This window comes from Crocuta crocuta, unplaced genomic scaffold (assembly GCF_008692635.1).
Source record: "Crocuta crocuta isolate KB4526 unplaced genomic scaffold, BGI_CrCroc_1.0 scaffold17, whole genome shotgun sequence".
Classification (NCBI taxonomy): Eukaryota; Metazoa; Chordata; class Mammalia; order Carnivora; family Hyaenidae; genus Crocuta; species Crocuta crocuta.
Window position 1 is genome coordinate 3213896 of NW_027532041.1, and position 25634 is coordinate 3239529.

General features: G+C 36.2%; 1 protein-coding gene across 3 annotated transcripts in view; it reads right to left on the reverse strand.

Annotated features, from left to right (window-relative positions):
* LEPR (leptin receptor) overlaps positions 1-25634 on the reverse strand; it is a 163810-nt gene that overhangs the window by 15302 nt on the left and 122874 nt on the right. For all 3 annotated transcript variants that reach the window (XM_077776273.1, XM_077776274.1, XM_077776275.1), the window contains 11 exons: positions 25415-25623; positions 20714-20859; positions 18332-18476; positions 11727-12017; positions 11452-11569; positions 8839-9038; positions 5972-6120; positions 4122-4281; positions 3919-4001; positions 2516-2732; positions 406-588 (listed from right to left, as the gene is read on the reverse strand). In XM_077776273.1, coding sequence (XP_077632399.1) covers positions 406-588; positions 2516-2732; positions 3919-4001; positions 4122-4281; positions 5972-6120; positions 8839-9038; positions 11452-11569; positions 11727-12017; positions 18332-18476; positions 20714-20859; positions 25415-25623 — 1901 coding nt within the window. The remainder of the gene's footprint in view (positions 1-405; positions 589-2515; positions 2733-3918; positions 4002-4121; positions 4282-5971; positions 6121-8838; positions 9039-11451; positions 11570-11726; positions 12018-18331; positions 18477-20713; positions 20860-25414; positions 25624-25634) is intronic.

Consider the following 25634-nt stretch of genomic DNA (forward strand, 5'->3'; position numbering starts at 1 on the left):
AAAAAAAAAAAAAATAGTCTGGGGAAAAAAGGTAAAGCTAGAAGCAACAGAAATGTTCCCAAATAAATAAATGGTTTAAGTAGACTTTAGAATAAAATGCTATATGATCATTAAAAACAATCGTTAAAAGGATTGGGGAGAAAACAGAAACATGCCTGTGATATGTCAAAGGAACAAATCAGAAAGAAAGGTGATAGATGATATGATTACAACTGTGTAAAATATTTAAAAAGGATCAAATGAAACAGAAGTGAATGTTTATGATGAAGGGATAGAATTATATATAGTAAGATGGTAGTATCATCTATAATTTTGAAGGTTTCATTAACTGGCTATGTTATTTGAATTAATAACCACCCTCCTACTACTCCATAAGAGAAACTTATTAAAGTACAGCAAACTCACCATGAATATAATACTTCTTAACAGATGATGGGATTCTAAGCCATTTAGTTTCACTGTCTTCGTTAAGAATTTTCCACTCAGTAATAAAATACATCAGAGAGTAATCACTGGGTGATAACTTCCAGGAAAGAATCACACAACTGCTGTTTAAAGGATAAGCACTGAGTGACTGCACGGTATTTACTGAGGGGAAAAGAAGGAAATTTGTTTTTAAATTCAAAATTAATTTAAAAAAATAGAATACCCTTGAGGCACATATAACCTACTGGACTAAAGAAGAAGGAAGGGAAGGCTGACATTTATATAAATAAATATAGTACAATTGTTTTTGTACCACAGAGTCATATATGCAAAAACATGTAGGAATATATGCTATTGAGGAGAAACCAAAAAGGGGATTTTTGGATAGAGTCAAGGGAGTTGCTCTCCACTGGAATACTGCACAAGCCTATTAATCATCCTCTCTACTTCCCTCCAAACTCTTATCTCCTGCTGATGGAGTTGTGCATTCAAAAAACAAATCTGATCATTTAACACCCTCCTCACAGAGTCTCACTTAAAAAACCTCCACTGGAGGGTTGCCTGGGTGGCTCAGTAGGTCGAGTATCTAACTCTTGACCTCAGCTCAGATCTTGATCTCAGGGTTGTGAGTTCAAGCCCCATGACGGACTCTGTGCTGGGAGTGAAGCTTTCTTGAAAAAATAAAAATAAACTTAAAAAAATAAAGCCTCCAGTAGATTTCCATATGTGAGAATAAAATTCCTTCATGTCCTCTTCTATACCACAAGGACTTTTGGTCAGACTCTTCTCTCAAGAGCCAATGCTCCTCGCCCCACCTTTTGGGGAAGTTTCATTCCTATACTGCTTGCTTAAGAAAGCTTCTCTAATCCTCAATACCAAGGTTCCTATTTTCTTTTCTTTTATAAAATTATATTCCTCTCCTGGGAACATTTATCTCAGTTTGAAAATAGGCATCAACTTGTATGATTATAATAATATAATAATCAAATAATCAAAAAGTTGATTTGGCTCTGTGGATACTGAGACCATTATAGTTTTTCTCACATTGGAAATCCCACCACCTAGCATAGTGCAGCATTCAATAAATATTTCTAGAACATTTTGATGGGATATATTTTTAGCGTAAACCATTGTACAGGTACCATGGAACTTACAAGAAGCTTACACTATACGTACAAAAGTAATCATTAATATAAGGCAAGATATAAAATACCTTAAGAAAGGTAGGAAGTGCCCCAATTTAGGACATATCTAATTAAAGCAATAAGCAAAGACTTTATGGAAGAGGTTAGTAGAGATACAGATTTGAATTTTCCATTAAAAAGATACTTTGAATATGTACTGATGTTGGAAACTCCTATTAAAGGTAGTTCTCAATTCTCTAATTAAATATATCAAAATTAATGAAAAAAAGGCTCATCACTTTTTTAAAGTTTATTTATTTTGAGAGAGAGTGTGGAAGAGGAGAAAAGAGAGAGGAAGAGAGACAGAATCCCAAGCAGGCCTCGTGCTGTCAGAGTGGAGCCTGATGCAGGGCTTGAACTCACGAACTGTGAGATTATGACCTGAGCCAAAACCAAGAGTTGGATGTTTAACTGACTGAGTCATCATGGAGCCCCAGTTCATCACTTATATTAAATGAAGAACAGGTTAATTTTCAAGGGTGAGCAAATATTTGCATCCATTTGTCATATTATTACACTTATATGTAATAAATATAACACACACACATACATGTACTTATTTTTACATGTATACACACACATACAGAGGCAGGGAGAAAGAGATTAATTCATGTACAACTTGCAGTGATCCAAAAGGTTTAAGTATCAGATTTACTAGAATATTCTCACATATCATAATTCTATTTCAACATGGTTCTACCACATGAAAACCCAAAGGCCATATTACATAACCAGGGTACAATTTGCTTTGTTATTTTTCAGAAAAGAAAAGATAAAAATACAGAAGACAGACTTTCAGATTCAGGGAATTGCAGGCTTCTTGGAAGATCATTTAGAATGGGAGGAGTTTGTAAAGATTAAATATTGAAAGGGGCACAGGTTTACTACCCTGTACCTCTTCTTACCTTTGCTCATAGGCCATGAGAATGTTAAATTAAAATTCACAAAAGAAGCACCAATTGAATTGACCGCCAGAACTGTAACAGAATGTGCTTGCTCTGTCCACAGGAAAGTGAACTGTGTATGATTTCCCACATCTTCTGACCATGTTCCATTGCGGGAAGTATGATGTTTTACCACATATTTTCTTACACTGCACAATGAGTCATTTTTCATCAAAGGCTGTAGTAAATATGAAAATTGATTAGTTTAAGGGCTCCAGTGCTTTTTATACCAACCAAGCTCATGAACTCTTCTTATACATTCCCCACTGGGAGGCAGGGTCAGACCAGGGCAAGCCCTGTCTAGTTCAAGGCTGAAGTATGGGGAGGTGAGGCAGGATAGGGCTGGTGTCTGATCACAGACACAATGAAGGCATCGGGGTGGGTATGGAGCACAGGAAACTTAGTTTTTTTCCTTTTGGGGTTTTTGTCCACTTAAGAGTCAGAGAATAAATCATTTAAAGATAATTAATGATGATACAATTAGGACACTTTTCTACTGAGAAGTTTCACACTAATTTTAGAGAAACGAAAGACCAGAAGAGAGTCAAGAGTTTCCTCATCTGAAAAACCAACAAGGAATAACTGTCTGGTTTTGTAAAGCAACAACAAGAAAGAGCTGAAAAGATATTAATCATCATTTATGTTAATCCTAGTATCATTTGTTTTCTTCTCATATGTTGCTAATTCAAGTAATGGAGGCTATCAGAACCATGTATATGTCACCCCAGAATTTCTGCCCCATCATTTCAAAAAAATCATACCAGATCACTGATGATTCCAATGTAAAATACATATCTAGTCCAATTCTGCTCTTCCATTCTACAGAGCATTAAGAACACACCCCACTACCCCCATTACTGCCACCTGTTTCAAATAACATTCAGTGCTGCCAATGCCTTATAAAACCATTGAAAATGACTCTCTACAATAGACTGGAAGTGTTTCTCAATATATTTTTTTTTGTCATCGAGATTCCTCAAAGGCAGAAAAAAACAGAAAAAAATAAATACAAACGCATACACGTGTGCCTGCAGGGTGTGGAACAATCTGGGTAGCTGGGGAGTAGGATTTTAGCAGGTATCATCTAGTCCAGCCCTACATTTATACAGATGAGAAAAATGAGGCTGAAGCATCTAAGCAACTTTGCCAAAATAATACCGCCTTAGCTATAATATAGTCAGCTGAGAATAGAATGAAGTTCCCTAACTCCGTGCCAGTGCATCATAGCTCTCTACAATCACATCTCAAAACTGAAATGAAGTCTCAAACTGCAGAGCCTAAAAAATGACAGGATTGTGAACAATGAAGTAAATTTTCATGAGCATAAAAATAAAATTTAAGAATAATATAAAAGGCGGGAATACCTTCCAAAGTAAAGTCACATTTCTCTCTTTTTTAGTGGTATCTTCTTTAATTATTCTCCAAACTTCGGGGCCTCTGGTAGGAACTGCAGAAAGACAAGGAGCCCAAGTTGTACACGTGCTCTCAGAAAAAAACAGTTTTTAGTCCTACTTGAAACACACACCCTTATGCATTTTTAAGACACATTTACAAAATCTCTACAGACCTTTTATATCTGTGACAACTGTGTAGGCTGGACTACTCCAATCGCTCCAATATCCCAGCCCATCCAGCCTCTTACAGCGCACCTGGACAGTATAGACGGCACACAGGTCTGGCACCAGGACGCTAGCAGAATTGGATTTGGCATCATGCACCTCATACATCTGTAAAATAAGCTTAAATGTTAGAGTAATCATTTCTAACACCTACGTGGCTAAAGGGCTCTGAACTGCATTTTATTTAAAACCTTAATACTATTCCAAAATTAACAGAAAGCTGACTTTGTGTTTTCTGGCTCTAGAAATACTTGGCTTGGATCTTGAGCTCCTTCAAGTGAAGGATTGTCCTAGTCATCTATGGTCTCCTTCTCAGGCCAAGATTTGGACTGACCTACTTGCAACTTCATTCCCAACTGCTCTTAACTCTATTACTAATCTCTGTCCACTAATCCTCTACCCACAGAAATTCTTAATAATTTTAACTGAGTGGTTACAAGTGGTATCTCTGATAGTCTCCTCAATAAGATGGTAAACTGTCACATTCCTTTCTGCTAAAATCAGGATGATCTAAAGGCATAATATGGGTTCCTGATATTCCTGGGTCTTTGTCGGCTGCCATCTGAAAACTGACATGACCTATCATCATATGCATACTTGCCACTATGGGTGTGATTTGGGTTGTTTGGTAAAAGCGGCTTCTTCCAAAATGTGTCCCATTGAACATAAGTGTACTAAAGAATATTACATGTCAAAGGAAAAAGGGCTCCTCATTAAACTGAGTTTAACACAGAATAAAGTCACAAATGTTACTCTGATGCAGGACCTCTCTAAACCTTTAGTATGTAACACAGTGCATTTCTGTACTAGGAACACAATGATACAGAGGTTCCTACATTTATTCATCCATGTAATCTTTTTTCAAGGAATATTTCAATATTCTGTCAAATTCATTTTGGGAAATGATGGGTTGCAGGAAATGTCATAACTTAAAAGGGTTAGATCTAGGGGTGCCTGGGTGGCTCAGTCAGTTAAGTGCCCGACTTCAGCTCAGGTCAACTCAGGTCACACGGTTCATGAGTTTGAATCCTACATTGGGCTCTCTGCTGTCAGTGCAGAGCCCACTTCATTTTTTTTTTTTAATGTTTTATTTATTTCCAGGAGAGAGAGAGAGAGACAGCGTGAGCAGGGGAGGGTCAGAGAGAGAGGGAGTCACAGACTGAAACAGACTCCAGGCTCTGAGCTGGCAGTCAGCACAGAGCCCGACGCGGGGCTCGAACCCACGAACCGCGAGATCATGACCTAAGCGAAAGTCGGACGCTCAACCGACTAAGCCACCCAGGCACCCCAATGCAGAGCCCACTTCAGATCCTCTGCTCCTTCTCTCTCTGTGCTGCTCCCCAACTCATTCTCTCATTCTCTCTCTCTCTCTCAAAAATAAACATTAAAATGATTCTTTTAAAAACAGTTAGACTGGGGCGCCTGTGTGGCTCAGTGGGTTAAGCGGCTGACTTTGGCTCAGGTCATGATCTCACAGTTCGTGGGTTCAAGCCCCACGTCAGGCTCTGTGCTGACAGCTAGCTCAGAACCTGGAGCCTGCTTCAGATTTGTGTCTCCCTCTCTCTGATCCTTCCCTGTTCATGCTGTCTCTCTCTCTCAGGAATAAATAAAAAACATTAGAAAAAATTTTAAAAAGGGTTATACCTATAGAAATATCTACTTAACAAAAATAGCTATAGAATACAGGAAGTTGTACTTTTATGCTAGTAAAATAAATCTTATGTAATAAAATTCTTAAATGGTTATAAGAAATAACATTTAGTGAGGCAAGCTGAAGACATTTCTAGGTAAAATGTACCTTCCATTGTACTTCTTTTCCACTTAAGCCATAGCGAATCTGGAATTTAAGATTATTTTCTGGAAAGACTGGCTTTTCCCAAGATATTTTCAATACTCCAATTTTTACAGTAATTTCCACTTTCACACTGGATGGAGGCAGTGGTTTCACTAGAAATTTTAAAAACAGTACTGTATAACAGCAATTTAAACAGTGATAATATTTTAAAAACATTATTATGATGTTATAATCTTTTATACTCTATAAAGCAATATTTTCTTCTCAAAGCTTTCTCATTATTTCACTTGATCCCCTGCAATTTTAGGTGATAGATAAGTAAGGGATTATCTCTATTTTGTAAATAGTGAGGTTGGTTGAAAAACAAAATCAATATACTGACCAAGTCACTCTGCAAGTAATTGTAAGATCTGACTAGAAATTGAGCCATTAGTTCCACAGGCAAAAGAGTCCATACTGAACACGTGATAAATATTAAAAGCAACCTCTGTTTTACATAGAGCTTTTTTAATAAAAGGAAAAATATGAGCACCTTGGTGCCTCAGTGGGTTAAGGCCTGACTCTTGATTTCAGCTCAGGTCATGATTTCATGGTTCATGAGTTTGAACCCCACATCGGGCTCTGAGCTGACAGTGCGGAGCCTGTGTGGGATTCTCTCTCTCCCTCCCTCACTCTCTGTTCCTCCCCCATTGCTCGCACGTGCACGCTCTCTCTCTCTCTCTCTCAAAATAAATAAACAAACTTAAAAAAAAAAACTTTAGGGGCTCCTGGGTGGTCAGTTAAGCATCTGGCTTCAGTTCAATTCATGATCTCGCAGTTCAAGCCCCGTATCAGGCTCTGTGCTAAGCCTGGAGCCTGCTTCAGATTCTGTGTTTCCCTCTCTCTCTCTGCCCTACCCCAGCTCGTGCTTTGCCTTTCTCTCTCTCTCAAAAATAAACATTAAAAAAAAATTTTTTTAAAGAAAACTACAACATGCACTGCATTCATTACCACATGTATGAGTTTCAAACTGCCCTACAATCTATTATTAAGTATCTCTAGGTTAAGGTAAGAGATGGTCTTACAGAGTAAGGCCTTGGTTCTCTATCATCTGAGGAAAACAGGCTTTTGAAGGGCAGAAATAGAGCCAAAGATGACTAGAAGGGGAAGAGCTTTAAAAAAATAAAATAAAATAGTACAAGTCAATGTGCAAGCTCAGCATATTTGGGAACTAAAAATCCCAATGTTCCAGCATAGTAGTGTGAACCCTGAAGTTCTGAAGCTCTGCACTTGTCAATAATACCTTAGACTGCTGATGACCAAAACCTCTATACCTTTTCATTACTAATGTTTCTCATGCGTATTCAATTCTTCATGTATGAAGAAGACATTCTTTACCAACCAGTAAGATGACATGCATTTCAACTCCTGAAAAGTTAATTCCTCTTCAGAAAAGGAAATATGAATATGCGAGAGACGCTAACACATTCAATCTGTGATCTTACTTGACTGAATCACATGGATACCATATGCATATATTCCATGAATATCTAGTTTGCAGAAAGGATGCTTTAAAGTTCAAGAGTTTGCATGATCCCCACAACATGCATGCTGAGGAGGAAGGAGAAGCTTTCCACATTTTATGAGTAATAAACTAGTCACATGGCACTTACATGTCTAGCCCATGTTTACAGAGCTAGTAACACATGGAGCTGGCATTTGGATCCTAAAGTGGAATCTCCTCCTTGTTTTCTAGTACTAGGAAGCCTTAACTTAAACTCTTTATTTTAGTACTTTAAAGAATAACATCAAAGACTGTTCCAATAGCATATAGAAATGAATTAATATTGTCATATATTACACGTGAAGTTATTAACGTGCATGTTTGAGGGGTAGAGAGTGGTAAGAGAATTCCATGCTATTCCAAGATACTTAGTACCAGAGAAGTACTCCTTACAATAAAATCCCTTTAAATGGAACCAAACTAAATAGTGTGTGTGTGTGTGTGTGTGTGTGTGTGCACGCGTGCGCACACGTGCATGTGTGTGTGGGAAGGGAGAGGGAATCAATTAATTGGGACTCTATGGTAATTTAAAAACCCCAAAATTATGACTTTATCATATATTTAACAAAATACAGGTTTTAATTCAGATATGTACTAATTATTTGAAAATATCATGAATTAAATATTGATTTTTGGCATAATTTCCCAACAAAATAGTATATAGGACCAAAAGATATTCTTTTACCTCTGTTGCATAATCATAAATAGGTCATTTCTCAAAAATTTTGCAGCAATATTCAAGGAATATATTATATTTTTCAAAATATTCTTTCAATATATTCTTAATCCTTTGAAATCAATGGATCTTTTTTAAAGCATATTTAAAAATATCACAATGGATATCATCTTTATCTATTTTTTTCTTCTTCACTGCAGTTATTTTGAATCCTTCTGTACCCTACACAGCCTCACAAATTAAACCCTTGTGTTATGACTACTCAGATTACAAAATCCATCACAATACCCAAATTAAATTTCTAAATTAAAAACACCAAATGTTTTCATAAGTACGTTGGGAGAAAAACAATGTAGTGCATTACTTACAATAATATTACTGCTACATTTTATTCCCAATGACCAATATAACTTATCACATTATATGCTGAAAATATTCCTATCACAAAAACATTGTGCTATAAGTAACTTAAAATAACATAAAAACAGTAAAACTTTCTAAGGTTGATTGTCTTCTCAATTCCACTGTAAACACCCAAAAACTTTGTTTAAAAATAGGCTTATCTGAAAATAGTAAAACACAATTACCATGAATCAACTTGAATCGAAATCTGCTAATAAAAATGAAGACACAAAACACAGTTTGACATACCCACAGAATCAGGAACAACACATGTTGGTGGAGAGTCGAGTAAACCCAAAGAGTGATTGATTCTAATCCACATGGTATAGCCGGATAATAAAAAGATTGGCTGAAATATGCATTCATAAAAACCATCTCTTTGCAAATGGCAATCTTTGGATTCAGATGTGGGATGAATAGATGGAACATCAGAACAGTAAAGGCTGCTCCTTAAAAGATACGAGAACAGTCCATTAATATACAACATTGATGAAAATGATAAGATATTGGAGAGAATACCATAGTTTTTATTCCACTTAAAACAGATGTTCTTACTGGAAAGGCATTTTTGATTTCCCTACTGTATCCCAATTTCATGCATTTCCATAAAAATGACAATAAACCTTATATTAGATACTAAGTAGAAATGCAAATAAAATAGATGGTACTGCTCTAAAAAGAAGACAAGGATCCAATTAGAGGTAGAAACTACAACATTTTGAAAGTTAAGCTAATATTTAACTGATACCATTTTAAAAGTGTAGATCACAAGTAGTATCGGGGCATTCCTGAGATGGGAAGGAAGATAAATCCCTTACAATTTAAATAGGGATTAAATTCCACCACAATTTGAAGACACAACTGATAGCAAATTATAGCTTAATTGACAATCTCCTAATATTTTCTAGTTCAAAGCATTACAATGAAAATAATGCCAATCTTTGATTTGTATCTGAATCATATAGTTAAATATGTAACACATTTTCTCAGAGAAGAAAATTAACTGTGTCCCAATCAACATTCTACCTCAGAACATACAAAGCACTTCTCCTATGAAATAGACCTTCTGCCACTATTTGCTCTGAACATGGTATTTAAGTGGTTAAATTAGCATTTTCTATTTCCATAAAAATGGAGTAAAGTGATTACACATTCTTTGGTTTCTCTGTTTCAATTTTTTGTGACACCTTTCCTACCTATTTCCACAAAATTACAATCGTTGGGGTGTCTGTGTGTGAATGAGTGCTAGTGGGGACACGGGAGAGATGAGAACAAGGCATCGTGAGTCATGTGTGGTAAAAAGAACTGTGACCATGTACAGAAGCACAGTAATGCTCCATTTGGAATGCAAAGGTTATATCTTTGTCTTCATGACAGCAATAGCCATTTACTGAATATTCACCAGGAGAAATTCTATCACTTAACTATAATTAAGTGGGATTTATCATTAATTCTCACAGAAACCTTGAAAGTCCTATTGTTTGCTCCATTGTACAGACAAGGAAATCGAGGCTTAGAGAGGTAAAACAAACAAACAAACAAACAAAAAACCCCAAACATGCAGGGGGTTTCACACTCTTCTGTAAATATTAACAATATAACTGAGGCACAGAGTTTATGTGATGGTGATCCGCAAATACCTTTTTTAATGTGAAAATGCCATGGAAGGAATGTAAAGACAGATATAAAAGTAAAATGGCATCCCATTAACATTCTATTGATTTTAAAATCCTCCTATCAAGTAAGATGAAGCCAGCTATTATTCCCATGTAAGAAATGTAGAAATTGCCCCATTTTTTTCCCAACACTACATAAAAATAGACTGGTCACTTTAGGGACAGAATTCAGATCACAGTGCTTGAGGAAAGGAATTTGTTTTTCAAGTAGAAATTTAGATTTTAAGAATAAATGAGGACAAATAAACAAACTAGAAGACCCCAATATGGAGCCCAGTATGAACACAAATTGAGGCAGGGTGTTTGAGAGCAGACACATCACTGAAACCTACTAGGAGAGTTTATAAAAATAAAAATGTATCTACCTCTTCCTAATTAAGAGTGCTATTATTTCAGATGATACTATAGGAAGATGATGTCTTAGATTCATTTTAAAACAGGGAAGGGTAAAATTAAACACAAATTACTCTTTATTACAACACTTCACTTCTTTTAAAATTTTTTTTTAATTTTTTTTTTTTAATTTCTGAAACAGCATGAGCAGGAGAGGGTCAGAAAGAGAGGGAGACACAGAATCTGAAACAGGCTCCAGGCTCTGAGCTGTCAGCACAGAACTGGATGCGGGGCTCAGTCCCACAAACTGTGAGATCATGACCTGATCCGAAGTCGGACGCTCAGCCGATTGAGCAACCCAGGCGCCCTGACACTTCACTTCTTGTTAAGCATTTCTTTCTTAATCTTTCCTACTTCTAAAAGCATTTATATTACCTCTTACAATCTTTGTGCAACTACTTTGGACTTTTTTCCAAAAGATTAATCTTTAGCAAATGATATTGGACTTCTAGAATTGTAGATATTCTCCTCCAATCAATTCTCTAAGTCAAACTAAAATGTACAGAAGCCAATTCTTCCTGGATTCCATTCAGTAGTTAAAAGGCAATTATGGAAAATCAATTGATTATCAGAAAAAGAATTTGAGGTAAAAACAAGTTATATTTTTTAAGTCAATGTAAATTTTTTCAAAACACACCAATTTATTTAATCCCTCAAAAATTTCCTAATTAAGTACATAATACCTCCTCTATTAGGAAGAACATCTACTAGAGTACTTTCCTGATGATATTTCTATAAAAAGTTTTATCTCACCATATCCACAGAATAATAACACAGCAAAAATAATACATACCTATGATACCTCAACTGCAAAGTACTTCCCACGAGTGATTGGATTGCATTGGTTGACCATCTGCAAGTCATTTTAGTTAAGTACCCATCAGTTTCACATGATATATTGATATTGACATCTATTTAAAACACATTAAAATATTAATACAAAGCAAAATCACCACAAATTTTTTAATGAAAATAAAATTTCCTTACATTATCAATGGGACTCTAACATAGGGTCCATAATAAAAACCTGTCTGCAGAAGGAAATGAAGAGAAGTTCAGTATTCTTACCAATCACATATAATTCAGCATAGCGATGGTGGCATTCATGCTCATTGCAGCAGTACACTGCATCGTAGGTGAACTTCCCTCGAGGCTTGGTTGCATTCAAATTAGGAAAAGTAACTTTGCTAACATGGTCACCCACAACATTATACCGGTTTGGAGGAATTTTCTCAGCCAAATTCATCCACCAAACAATCTTTTTTGAGGAAACAATCTCATTTTCACTTTTATAAATGCAGTGAAAAGAAACATTGGACCCGACACTTGTCAGAATTTTAGGCGGAAAGTATATGACATCTGCAATAAGAGAAGAAAGAGAGGATATCAGATGAAGGCCAAAAACATCCTGTATGGAATTTATGCTGCATAGAAAAGATTCACAATGCAATCAGGATCATACTGTCAAAAATAAAATAAATGCATTGTATTGCCCATTTATGTACAGTTATATAGTATCCATGCATTCCCATTCCCAAATGACTTGAACTTCCAAAAATGTCTCCATATTTTCTAAACATACTTACCTATTACAAAATGTTTTAATGAGTAATTGTCACTTGCTAATTCATAGGCAGAAAATTAATTTGAATGAAATGTCATCTAATTCCACAATGACATGTTTTCCATCAGACTCTGCTTTAAGACTCAGTGACACTTAGGCTGAGTTCTTGAATCAAATCAAATCAAATAAGGCAAAATCCTGAAGAAAAGTGGTGGTTGCTATTGTCTCATTTGGATATATGAAAATTTCAACTCAGAAGGTAAAGTTGAAAAATAAGCTTTAAATAAAAGAACTGGTTACGGACAGGTTGCCTAGGTGGCTCAGTTGGTTAAGCATCCAACTTTGGCTCAGGTCATGATCTCATGATCTCATGGTTCGTGAGTTTGAGCCCCGTATCAGCTCTATGCTGACAGCTCAGAGCCTGTAGCCTGCTTCAGATTCTGTGCCTCGGTCTCTGTCTCTCTCTCTCTCTGCCCCTCCCCTGCTCCCTCTCTCTCTCAAAAAATTAAGTAAACATTAAAACAATTAAAAAAAGAGAACTAGTTAGGGAATATAAAATCAACAATGCACAAACGTACCAAAACAGGGAAAAAAAATACTGATCTGTAATATTTTAAGTTACTTAACGCCAGTATGCTCTGGTTAAGGATAAGAGGAACCAATATTTTTCTAAAATATCATTTTTAATGCCTCTACACTATTCTATATTATTCTTTATGGTCCCCTATTGTTGGAAACATAGTTTGCCCATATTTTTAATTAGAAACAGAATAAAAGTGATTGTTTACCTAAGAAGTCATTTCTGACACAGTGCATTACAAGAAGAGTATATTTTAGTTGCAGAATTCATGACAACCCATTTTCTTCTGAGAGAATATGAGTATCTGTTTCTATATCTATCATCTGGATTATCCCCCAAAACAAAAATGAAAAACTTCATTGATTTTTATTATTTAAGTCTTTTCTTTTTTGCAATAGCAGGCTAAATCCCATGGCCTTTGTATTTAGAATCCATACAAAACATTTGTATTTTGTATGTTTGCAGTCAAGCATAACAGGAAAAAAATGAGTAGCATGAAGTCACTTGACAGAAGACAGTCCATTAGATTTTTAACCCTAGCCTAGGATGGCACTCAAGCTTCGTTAGTACATTACTTACTGCACACAAGTACCTAGCACAGATCTAAAAGATCATTAACCTACCTTCAATATGCTCCACATACCATTACTGAATGGCTTCAAAACTTTGAGCAATTTAATTTCTTAAAGAGTACACATTAAATTTCAAAAGCTAAGCCGAATCTTTTATATTTAAAGATAATTAAAAAACTCAAAGCATTTCACTCCAAAATTGAATGCCTCAGTAAGGCTTAATCAAGAAATGCAGTTAAAGTCACAGTATTTTGGCATGATTAAATATTAAAATATTAGCTTCAAAGAAGAAAAGTAAGCTATTAAAAACCCAGTGATGTGTAAAATTTACATTGAATATACAGAAATTGATATGAAATGAACGTTTAATTTTTTAAATAATATAAATATATTTTTTATTCTTGTGTAAGGTACTACACAACATTTAATTTGTAAAATAAGAAAATAATAATTTTCTTCTGATGACCAGGTACCAATACCTTTGCAGGGTCTATACTAGTGAATTTCATTAAAAGAGGAAAACCTGTTGATAAATATTAGTGAATTACTTACATAAACATAAATCATGAATCAAAAACATTTTAGTTAAAGTTAGTTTACAATGTGTTAATTATAGCTACAGAAAATAGAGTTTTAAATTTTCAAAGCAGACTTCCTATTTTTGAGGGGAAAATATTTTCTCTACCGCATTATAAGCACTGCCAAGTGTGAAACGTTTCTGGTCTTCTTTGGCAGCACAAGAATATGATTAAGAAAGTACTGTAAGAAGTCAGCACTTCTAAACTTGTTTTAAGTATGTAACATAACTTAATTGCAATATTGTTAGACTTCATAAGTTCTGCCAGGGTCCTGGGTTTTCCTCTCAAAGTCCAAGATCTCCCCACAGCTACAAAGAACCTAGACAATTCATTTTCAAAAAATCTGTAAGAATTCCTTGATTAGAAATGGTTGATGCTTCATTAACTGTGTACTTGGTAGGTATAGCTTTAATAAATAAATGAATAAAAAGTAGTAACTATAAAGGTACTGACAATATTCTGTTTGCTCTGGCAGCAATACATCAGACAACCTCTGTTCAAAAAAAAAATCCATAAAATCCAAAGTGTTTGGAAATGATAAAGCAAGTGTGCTAATTCATTCTAAATGAGTTAATGCCTCAATCTTACAGAATACTTCTGTTTGGTGGATGCCATTATAGCACCTTATCAGTGAACAACAGAAGATAATCTAATAATATTAAATACCTAGATTTAAGGGAAAGGGATCCAAATGCTTTTACACAAGGATAGAAAGCTCCCAAGTTTGGAGAAAAATACTTCACTGATACACACCACTCAAGAACAAGCCTCAAGTGCAGTAAGTGCTGTGAGGTGTGCAAAGTGCTGTGAAGGTAACCTCAGCGAAACCAAAATCTGAACCTAAGCAACACTGACACCTCGTTTATCAGAAATCATGAGGGAAGTGAGGGGTCCCACTAAAATGCTCTATGTAACTAAGCTTACTGGTTATTAGTTCCCAGTATCAATTTTTAGTGACACCAGAAATCTTGCATAAATATACATCATGCACTTAATCACTGTATTAGTGTGTACAAATGTGAACACTGGGATTGGATTGCCAGCTCTAGATTATGCCAACTTTTACAAATTACTTAACGTCTCTAAATCTCGATTGTTTTGTCTGTAAAAGGGGGAATATCAGTACGATTCTCAGAGGGTATCAAAAGAATAATGATAATACATATAAAGCACTTAGAGCAGTGCTTTAAACCCAGGAAGAATCTGTAACTGTCAATATTATTGTTATTGTTGTTGTCGTTGTTGTTGTTATACAGTAGGGAAGTATGAAGCTAACTGTACCTTTGATTTATGATTCAGTACCCACCATTACATCATTACAGGAGATGATACTGTAACTCAGAAATGTGCCTGGGAGCTACTGAAGTGTGTAGGCTTTTCTCCCCACTCTTGGTGTCCCTGGTCTGCTTTCTATTTGGCAAGTTTCTGTCTTTCACTTAAAAATTACCAGTACCACTCAGTGGCATCTAAGCCATCTAAGTTCATTAAACTAGTAAGCTACCTTGACACATTTACCTTTTGCTAAATCAACAAATTCTGCCCTTTGGGGAGCTGTTTACTCACTGTCTGGCTTTATTTTTCACTCATTTTCAGATATTTCTGTTGGGATGTCTAAAGTCACTAGAGGAGGGCACCTGGGTGGCTCAGTTGGTTGAGCATCTGACTTCGGCTCAGGTCAGGATCTCACAGCTCATGGGTTCAAGCCCCCCATCGGGCTCTGTGCTGATGGCTGGCTAGGAGCCTGGAGACTGCTTCTGATTCTGTGTCTCCCTCTCTCTCTGACCCTCCCCTCCTCATGCTGTCTGTCTCTCAAAAATAAATAAATAAATAAATAAAACATTAGGAAAAAAAAATAAAGTCACTAGAGGGACATACTTGTGTGAATAAGTAAAAGGATAGGTGTTAATTTTAATATTTTTAGAGACTGCACAAGCAAATAAGTTGGCAAAATTTCTTCTCAACAAAACATATCTTTAGTGCTGTTAGGTACACAAAACAATAAATATATGCATAGGGAAGGACATATATATGCATATGTATGTGCTTTATAATATATATTAATAAATTTGATTTACATTATATACAAAAGCATAAAAATATGGTCCAACATATTAAGAAACCAAACAAATTTAATCCTGCAGATACTGACTTGAACTAAGACAGTAACAGTAGTATGAAAGGGTTATGTACAAGGAAAAACAGAACTAACCCTATGTCCATCCAAAGGTCTAAAAAACCTGACCTGAACAATCCAAAACAAAATCCTACATGAAATATAACAGAAATAACTATCATATTATACTGGATCAAAGTTTTCATGTTAGGGGCGCCTGAGTGGCTCAGTTAGTTAAGCATCCGACTTAGGCTCAGGTCGTCATCTCATGGTTCATGGGTTCGACATGAAATGTGCTGACACTGCAGGGCCTAGAGCCTGCTTCAGACTCTGGGTCTCCCTCCCTCTGCTCCTCCCGTGCTCTCACTCTGTCTTTTTTTCTCTCTCAAAAATAAACATTAAAACAATTTTTTCATCTTAACCCCACTGAAAACATTACCAAGAGCCATTATTCTAGAAAGGCATAAATGTTATGACTTAAATATTAGCAGACTTTAAAAATAACAGTGATTCTTTTAGAATTTCCCTCTTCTTCAGAGAGGTAGGTTTTCAGATCTAATTAAGAAGTAAAATCATAAAGAAGAAAGCCATTTTTTGTGTGTGAAAGAGAAACATTTCACCAGATGGTAGGGAAAGGGGTCACAGGGCCACTCAGAGTGGGTGTCAGGCCCACTTCCCTCCTCTTCCACCCACTTCACCCCATCCCACTGTTGTAAAAACTTTCATGGGATAGTCTTTAAAATTTGATGTTATAATTTGTTCCCTGCTGCATAACTCACAGCTGGTCATTAGGACCTATGAAGGTAGAAAAGTTGACCTTCCGTGGAAATAACCCTGAAGCTGCGTTGTCAGCACCATATTACACACATTGCTCAATAATTATTTGATGAATAGTGATGAGAAATTCATGTTTTCTAACTTTGTTCACACAAGGTTCCTGACTTTCCTAGAGAGAACCAATCCTTCCTGTTGTCTAGCACTTTGTCAGCTCTCCTGACAACCTTGCTCGTGCAATTAGTTATGTATCATGTCAACCTCTCACCTTTATTAGATGCTGAGATTTTGAATATCAAGTTGTGGATTTGTAAACCATCCATGTATCTACCGTTTACTGAGTGCTTACTAAGGGTCAGGACAAGAAAACATTAAGGGCAGCTTTCCAAATCCGTACCAGTGACCTCACTTATTTGAGCTATGCTCAGTAATGCGATGAACATCAGTAGAAATAATACATTGTGAATCAGGGTTGTTGGTTTTTTTTTTTGCAACTTTGCTATGTGAGAATCCTCTAATTCACACATTGCACACATTAGGTGTGTTGTGCTATTCTATCATGTAAAGACATCTCTATTTGGCAGATGAGGAAAGGGAGGCATAGAAAGGTTAAGAAATTTTCCAAATAAGTGGTGGGGCCGGGATTTCTATATACTTGTCAGAGTCTAAAGTCAGTGCTCTTAAACTACTAATGCTACTGACTTTTTAACTAAGCAATGCTTTTTAAATAGTAAGTAATCAATACATGAACTTATTTAGTTAAATGTGTTAACTATCTTCTCAGTGATTTACACAGTACTTGCTGTCTCTATATATCCATAATCAACCCTACATGAGTTTCAGTAGGAATAATTTTGGTCTTTGGACAGATCAGACAATTGGCAAAGGGCCACAAAGTTCTCCCTATAGTCACAAGTTAGCATGTAACAGAGCTGTGCTATTCTAAGGCTCCTGGGCCTCTTTGTAAAGCACTGCCCCAATCTCATGAGGTAGTTCTGAAGAAACCACAGTTTTTCTGATGTTAAACTTAACTTTAAAAATATGAATATTAACAGTGAAAACTCTCAAAAGCAAGCATCTAGAATGGAAAAAATTATTTTAGTATGTTATTATTTATTATATTATATAAAATATAATAAATGAAATTTGAATATTTTAAATTTATGTCAAATAAGCATATATGACTTTAAATGTAAATTCAGAAAACATTGATACAGGTAAGGTTCTAAATTTGTGAATTTGGAATCTTTCTATTAATTCTATCTTTTGAGTAAGAAAGAGTTAATCCAGCAAGACACTATTATGGATGCATGTAAACTTGGAAACCTGTACACAAGTTTTCATTAACAAATTAACCTGTCAAAACTTAAATAAAACATAAATACTGCATTCCTCCTTTACTGCCCCAAAATTTAAGATGCGTATAACAGACCAAAGAAAAAATCAGAAAGCATATTCTCCAATCAATAGGAGCTGCTATTAGCAACCCTACCTTGTGTGGTAAAGATAAGGGGGGCGCTCCAGTCACTCCAGAGTCCTGCGCCATCCAGTCTCTTGCCCCTCACTTGAACTTCATATGAAGACCCAGGAAGCACACTGTCTACCAGCAGAGATGTAGCTGAGATAGTCTCATCAGCCTATTAAATATTATTTGAAAACATCAGAGCATCAAGTTGACATGGAACCTTTATCAAAATTGGTGATGAGCACTCCTAACAAATGTCAAAGAATTAAAATCTTAGGTGACCCCAGTGGAATTAATTTGCACATTTGTCAATAAGAGTTTAAAGAGCGGGGTGCCTGGGTGGCTCAGTTGTTTGAGCATCCAACTTCAGCTCAGGTCACGATCTCACAGTTCAGTCCATGAGTTTGAGCCCCGCGTTGGGCTCTGTACACTGATAGCTCAGAGCCTGGAGCCTGCTTCAGAGTCTGTGTCTCCTTCTCTTTCTGCCCATCCCCCACTTGTGCTCTGTCTCTCAAAAATAAATATGTTAAAACATTTTTTTTAAAGTTTAAAGAGCCTATGAGCCCAAGATAAAAATCACAATGACAATTAGCAAATATTTTTACCTGAATGATAATGAATATCAACCTTTCGAAGTTTGAGAGATACAGCTAAAGTCGGTGGAGAGCTTCAAGCCACCACTGACATCTATAATACACATGCACAGTAGAAAACAATGAGCAGGAGTGGACAGAGAATTATAAATACTCCTATAACAAAGCTTCACAGAGAAGGGCATGAATAATTTTAAAAATCTGAACTTGATGATAAGCTACAGTAAATCAAGATACAGTTTACACACTAGAGGGCAAAGATCCAAGAGACTTAATTCTGCATAAAACAACCACTACTAAAAATTGTTTAGCAAATAAATTCAGTTTTCCAATGATATACTCCAAAGCTACTGAACCCCCTGGCCTCTTAAACTGTGAGACAGCAGAGACTCAAAGCGTGAAAAGCACTAGGAATGTATTACACCATAGTAGATCACCTATATTTAAAATTCTATTATCTCCATTTTATAGATGAGAAAGCTGAAACCCAGAGAAGCCTTAACTCTACTTTTCCCACACATGACATTAAGGATTCCTTTTCTGCTCTTCATGAAAATAAAGCCTTTAAAAAAATGGTCCAGNATAATTCGTTTCACAAAGGAAAATGCCAAAGTCCATGCACAGCCCATGCTCCCTACAACCTCCTTCTTCTCTTCTTCTACTCTTTGGTTCATCTGCCACTACTCTTGCCCTCACTCACTTTCCTGGCTTCCAGCTTCTCATCCAGCTTAAGGCCTCTAAATTGCTGTTTTTTCTATTTGGAAACTAATTCCCCCATATATCTCCATCACCAACCTCCTTCAAATCCTTGCCCAAATGTCACCTTCTCAGTAAGGTCTTCCCCACCTCCACTTAAATGCCACAACCTACCATCCCCACCAGTACCCTCAAACTCCCTTCTCCAGTTTGCTCTACCACCAAGTACATCCTGATGCATGTAGAACAGTTCCTAGCATCTAGTAGGTACTCAAAAAATACCGAAAGAATGCAAAAGGGATTTGACACACTTTACACGCACTGCATGTAAACATATACGTTGAGCAATTTAAAAGAAAGTGTTTGAATTGTAAAATCAGAAACCAGAGGTCTGTAGGTGAAAGAGTTACTATGAAGTCAAGTTTCTGTAATTGGACTTCCTGTCGTCCTTTAGCTGTGTGTATGTGCACACATATGCACATATGCATGTAAGGGACAGGGAAATAGAGGGAAAAGGAAGAGAAGGAGAAAGATAGTAATTTATATATAAATTCTTTTTCGAAGTGGAGCTTTCTCTGGGACTAAATTCTGGGAGGAATTTGTCATACCCCTCAATATATAACATGTATCCGTACATAAGAGATATTGTGCAACATCAAACAATTTTTCTAAAAGCATTTACCAACGATCCAGACATGCTGTTCATGTGGTCATTTCCAATGCTGATCTTAAATGAAAGCCAATGGTACAATATTAAATTATAGCTCGTTCTCCTACAGAAAGGCCATGTACATTTGGCAAGGAAAGGGTATTTTCTACAGGACTTCAAAAGCGTCTCATCCTTAGGTGCTTCTCAATGTACCATTTTGTTTACTAGAATATACTTACTGGGGCACCTGAGTGGCTGCCTCCATTAAGCGTCAGACTCTTGATCTTGGCTCAGGACATCGTGGCTCAGGGCATGATCTCAGAGTTTCATGAGTTCAAGCCCCACATCAGGCTCTGTGCTGACAGACTCTTTCTCTCCCTCTCTCTCTGCCCCTCCCACACTAGGGCTGTCTCTATCTCTCAAAATAAATAAATAAACATTTAAAAATGTTTTAACTTAAAATATACTTACTTTTCTCATATTTGTTGAAGAATTCTCTGAGTATTTCACTTGATATTGAAGTTGAAATGGTACCAATGTTGGGCTGGACCAAGAAATCCTTAAGTTGCCAGTGTCTGTGATTTCCATGTGTAAACCTAATGGTGGATCAGGCTTCACTTAAGAAAAAAAGAGAACATTTTGAAGTCAAGCAATTTTCATGATAATCATAAAATTAAGTCAAAATGATTTTTTAGCATATCCCAATCTTTTAACTACTTAAAAGGTGACCTTAAGTAAAGGCTAATTACAGAACCAAAATATTAGATCTATTCCTTGTATCTTTCCATAACAATCCATGCATCTTCCTTTCCTTCTCCCTAAATGGTAAAAACTGTAAATCAGCAAATGAGATTGTTTTGATAACTGTGAATTCCTGCTGTTAAAAAGTCTGTTAACTTTATTTAAACTGGCATTCCCCAAACTTCTTTAAAGCTACTCCCTACCACACTCCCAACCACTAAAACAGTGGGTGACAAAGAAAAACAGCATTTTGCAGAGAACTACTTGGAAAATGCATACAGAGTTTGCATGCAAAACTTCACACAAATATGCATGCAAAATTCAGCAAATCTATTAACTCTGAAATACAATAATCTAGATGCACCTATGTAAATAACATACAGCATGCAATAAGCATAGCATTAGCAGGCCCTGACTTGTCACCAGAAATAGCCTAACAATGTATTTAACTTGGTAAATGATTTGAGTTCATGAGTTCATAATGAGTTCATATTGAGTTGATGTGTTTATATATGAATATGCATTTGTGTATAGATTGTGTGTGTGTGTGTATGTGTGTGTTTGTGTGTGTGTGTAATTTTAAACACACATAACCTTGAGGCACCTGGATGGCTCACTCAGTTAAGTATGACTTCAGCTCAGGTCATGATCTCACAATTCATGAGTTCTAGTCCTGCATCAGACTCCGTGCTGACAGCTTCAGAACCTCTGTCTCCCCCTCTCTCTGCTCCTTGCATGTATGTTCTCTCTCTTTCTCAAAAACAAATAAATAGTAAAAAAAAAAATATTAAAAGCAAATAACCTTTAAATTATTTGTAGAAAGAATATACACATCTTACAATAAAGGTTTGATTAAAGAAATAATGGCTTATCCCTAAAAGGGACTCTATATAGCCATTAAAAATGATATTGGAAAAGAATATTGAAAATGTTTAATATTATTAGTATTAAACATTTATTGGGGGTGCCTGGGGGGCTCAGTCAGTTAAGTGTCTGACTCTTGACTTCAGCTCAGGTCATGATCTCACAGTTTATGAGGTCAAGCCCTGCCATCGGGCTCTACACTGACAGTGTAGAGCCTGCTTATTATTCTTTCTCCCTCTCTCTCTGCCCCTTCCGTTTGCTCTCTCGCCCTCTCAAAATAAGTAAAAAGAAACTTTAAAAAAGTTTATTAAACAGCATCTATACTTGGGTTCCTGATTTGTCGAAATTAACAAAACAATATTCATAAATATGTATTAAAATTAGAAAAATTGCCAAAGTGATAGGAAATACATGATGAATTTCTCCTTTTTATACATCTCTGTGTTTCCAAGATTTTAACTAACAGACTTACTCACGTACACAGAAATAATCATTACATTGAAACACTTACTGATTTGCATTTTATTTTCAAGAACTAAAATGGCCGTTACTATTTTTAACATACTGTATTTCTAAGAATTTGGACATCGTTTTTTCTCTTTTCTTTGAGTCAAAATTAATGAAGTTTTTACTTTATGTGACATATTACAAGTTTTAGTTACTTTAAAGTAAGGACAGATAAACATTAAAGTCTAAAAACAATAGGTGAGGGGTGCATGGGTGGCTCAGTCGGTTAAGCATCTGACTTCAGCTCAGGTCATAATATCACAGTTCGTGGGTTCAAGCCCCAAGTCAGACTCTGTGCTGACAGATAGCTCAGAGCCTGGAGCCTTCTTCGGATTCTGTAACTCCCTCTCTCTCTGACCCTCCCTGTTTATGCTGCGTCTCTCTCTCTCTCTCTCTCTCTCTCTCTGAGAAATAAACAAAACATTAAAAAAATAAAAAAATAAAAGTAAAAACAAAAGGTGAAATTCACAGTTCTCATGACCAAAAAGAAAACAAAGACATCAAACAGAAATCATAAAATTATAAACTATTGTACATTTCCTGCCTGTATACATACATGCCATGATACTAGAAATCTAAAAATAAATCTTTCCCTGGACCACCTATGTCCCCAGACTTAGATATACCGCCACCTACCTGCTTCTTCCACAGCAATATTCCTGGAAAGCATTGGCACTACTCCCTCTGCCCACTTGGTGTCCCGTCTTCCTAGCCAACCTACTCTGATCAGGTCTTCCTCCTCCCCAATGCACTGAAGCCACTCTTATCAAGGTCACCACGCTTTTCCAAATCCAGTATCAGTTGTATGATCCATTTCACTCCACCTCTCAGTGGCATTCCACATATCTGCTCACTGTTCCTACATGGCTTCCAGGCCACTATGTTCTTTTACTTTCTTTTCTCTATGACTGCCTCAGTTTTTTCCTCACTGAACTCTAAGTGGCTAATCTTATGCAATCCCATAAACATCTCTACACCAAATACTCCATATATATCTCTACCTTCAACTCTAGGATCATATGTCCGAATACCTACTCAGCATCTCTTGGGTATCTATAAGCATCTCAAACTTAATGTGTCACATACTTGATCCTCCCCAAATCTCCCCATCCCAGTACGTGGTACCGCTATTCACTGGCATGCTCTGGTCCTAGCCTGAGTGTTATCCTTGGCTCTTCTCTTTCCTTCATATTCAACACGAAATCCACTAGAAGTTTCAGATAGCACCATCTCCCCAATAAATCTCAACTATGACCATTTCTTTCTTCTCCACTGCTACGTTCCTACATCAACTAGATCATTCCAAGAACCTCCTTTCTGAGCCCTCTGATTCCACTCTTGCAACTATCTTTCCTCTTTTTTCCATTAACCTTCTTCTCTACATGCAGAGTAAATTTTAAACATGTACACACACACACCTGTCCATATCACTTTCCTGGTTCAAGAGCTTCTGTGCAGTTAGGATAAAATCCAACTCTGTAACTCGGGCCTATGATATGACCTAAACCCAATAACTCTCTGACCACACCTCCAAATATTCCCCTACCTCATTCACTCCAAGCATAGAGGCCTTTTCTTTGGTTCCTCCAACTGCCAAGCTCATTCCATCTTAGAGGTTTCATGGGTGCTATTTTTCCTGCATGAAGCACCTTTTGCTCTGGATTTTTGCATAGTCCTTTCCTTTTCATTTAGCCCAACTGCTATCTCCTAAAATAGATCTTCTTTGACCTCCATAGCTAAAATAATAGTCCCTACAGCTAACAATCTCCATCCTTTACGTCTTTTATGGAACTTAAAATTTTGGAACATTATCATATATGCCCACGCATAAGGAAAGAATTTTTTCTAAAAAATCATTACTGAAAAAAGATAAAATTCTTTTAAAATTTCTTATAAAATCTATCATAGCACTTTCTCTTAACTACTTTACTTTTTTAAATATGCAATTCAATTGTGGCTCCAAGTGCTTCTAAAAATCACCTGCGAGAATTCGCTTTAAAAAGAGAACATAATGGTATTTTATAAATATTATGTATGTTTTCTTCCTGTGGTGTAATTTCATGATGTTATTGCTCAGATGTCATTGGATTTATGTTTTAGGGACCACAAATATATCCCCAAAAGACAAATTATTTGAAAGTCCTAATGTTAAAATATGATGTCATATGCAGATTCGTATGTCATATGCAAATCTGCATATGCAGGTGGTATGCTCAGTAACTTAGAAAGAAGTGAAGGTAAGGCTATGTGAAAAACAGTGTGAGATGCCTGGAAAAGTGGCTCTTGTGTTGTCAAAACCAATGATGCAATGATGCATGTAAGAAGTTTGTATATGATGGCTTCAAGAAATATAAGTAGAAAACAGTAACACTCTTATATTACATATTATATATAATATACATACAGGCACAAAACTGAGTTAATGAATACATTAAGTGAATATTTGCCTATCTTATTCACATTTGTAATTATATGTTCAAGTGGATCAAAAGAAACTCTGGGAATCTTTGCCCTAAAAATCTGGGGCACAACCTATTATTGGAGTTTTTCTTATAATCAGATTGTACAGCAAATTATTTAGTTGCTTACTTTTTTATTTTCCCTCTCTGCCTAATATTGTCTCTGGTCTATGAGGCAGGAACTTTGTCTCATTCACCATTGTTTCCCCAGCTCCTAGATCACTGGCTGACACACAGGAGTCTCTGAGAAATATTTATTGAAGAAATAAATCCAGGTAAAAAACAATCTTCTGATTATCTTTGGAAATTGTTATCTGATAAGTGAAAACAAGAATAACCAAACGATACATATCCATTGCAAAGATCCAGGATTTGAAGGAAAACTGTTTTTAAGGAAGAATTTAAATTAACAATTGCAAAGATACCTATACTGCGGTTAAAACATTCTAGAAGCTACTCTTAATACTCCATACCACATTTACCATCCTTACAGCGCTGGTCAAAGCAAGATAAGCTATTGAAAAAAATGTTTGTTGAGCAATTTTTAACCTGTTTGTGTGATTGATGTTTAGATCTATTATCTCTTTTATGCACAACTTACCAACATTTATGGGTTGAACTGATATTAGAGGTGATTGAAAAATTACTCCACCAGATGTGATTTTCAAATACATAAGAAGAGTGTGGTTGAGTTTGGCTGTGGGCACAGGCACATGGCATTCACAGCTGTCATGAACACTGCAGTTACACTGAACAGTCAGAAAACTGCCCTTCTGGGGGACCGGAGGTGACTCTTCTGACACTTCAGGCCTATGTGAAAA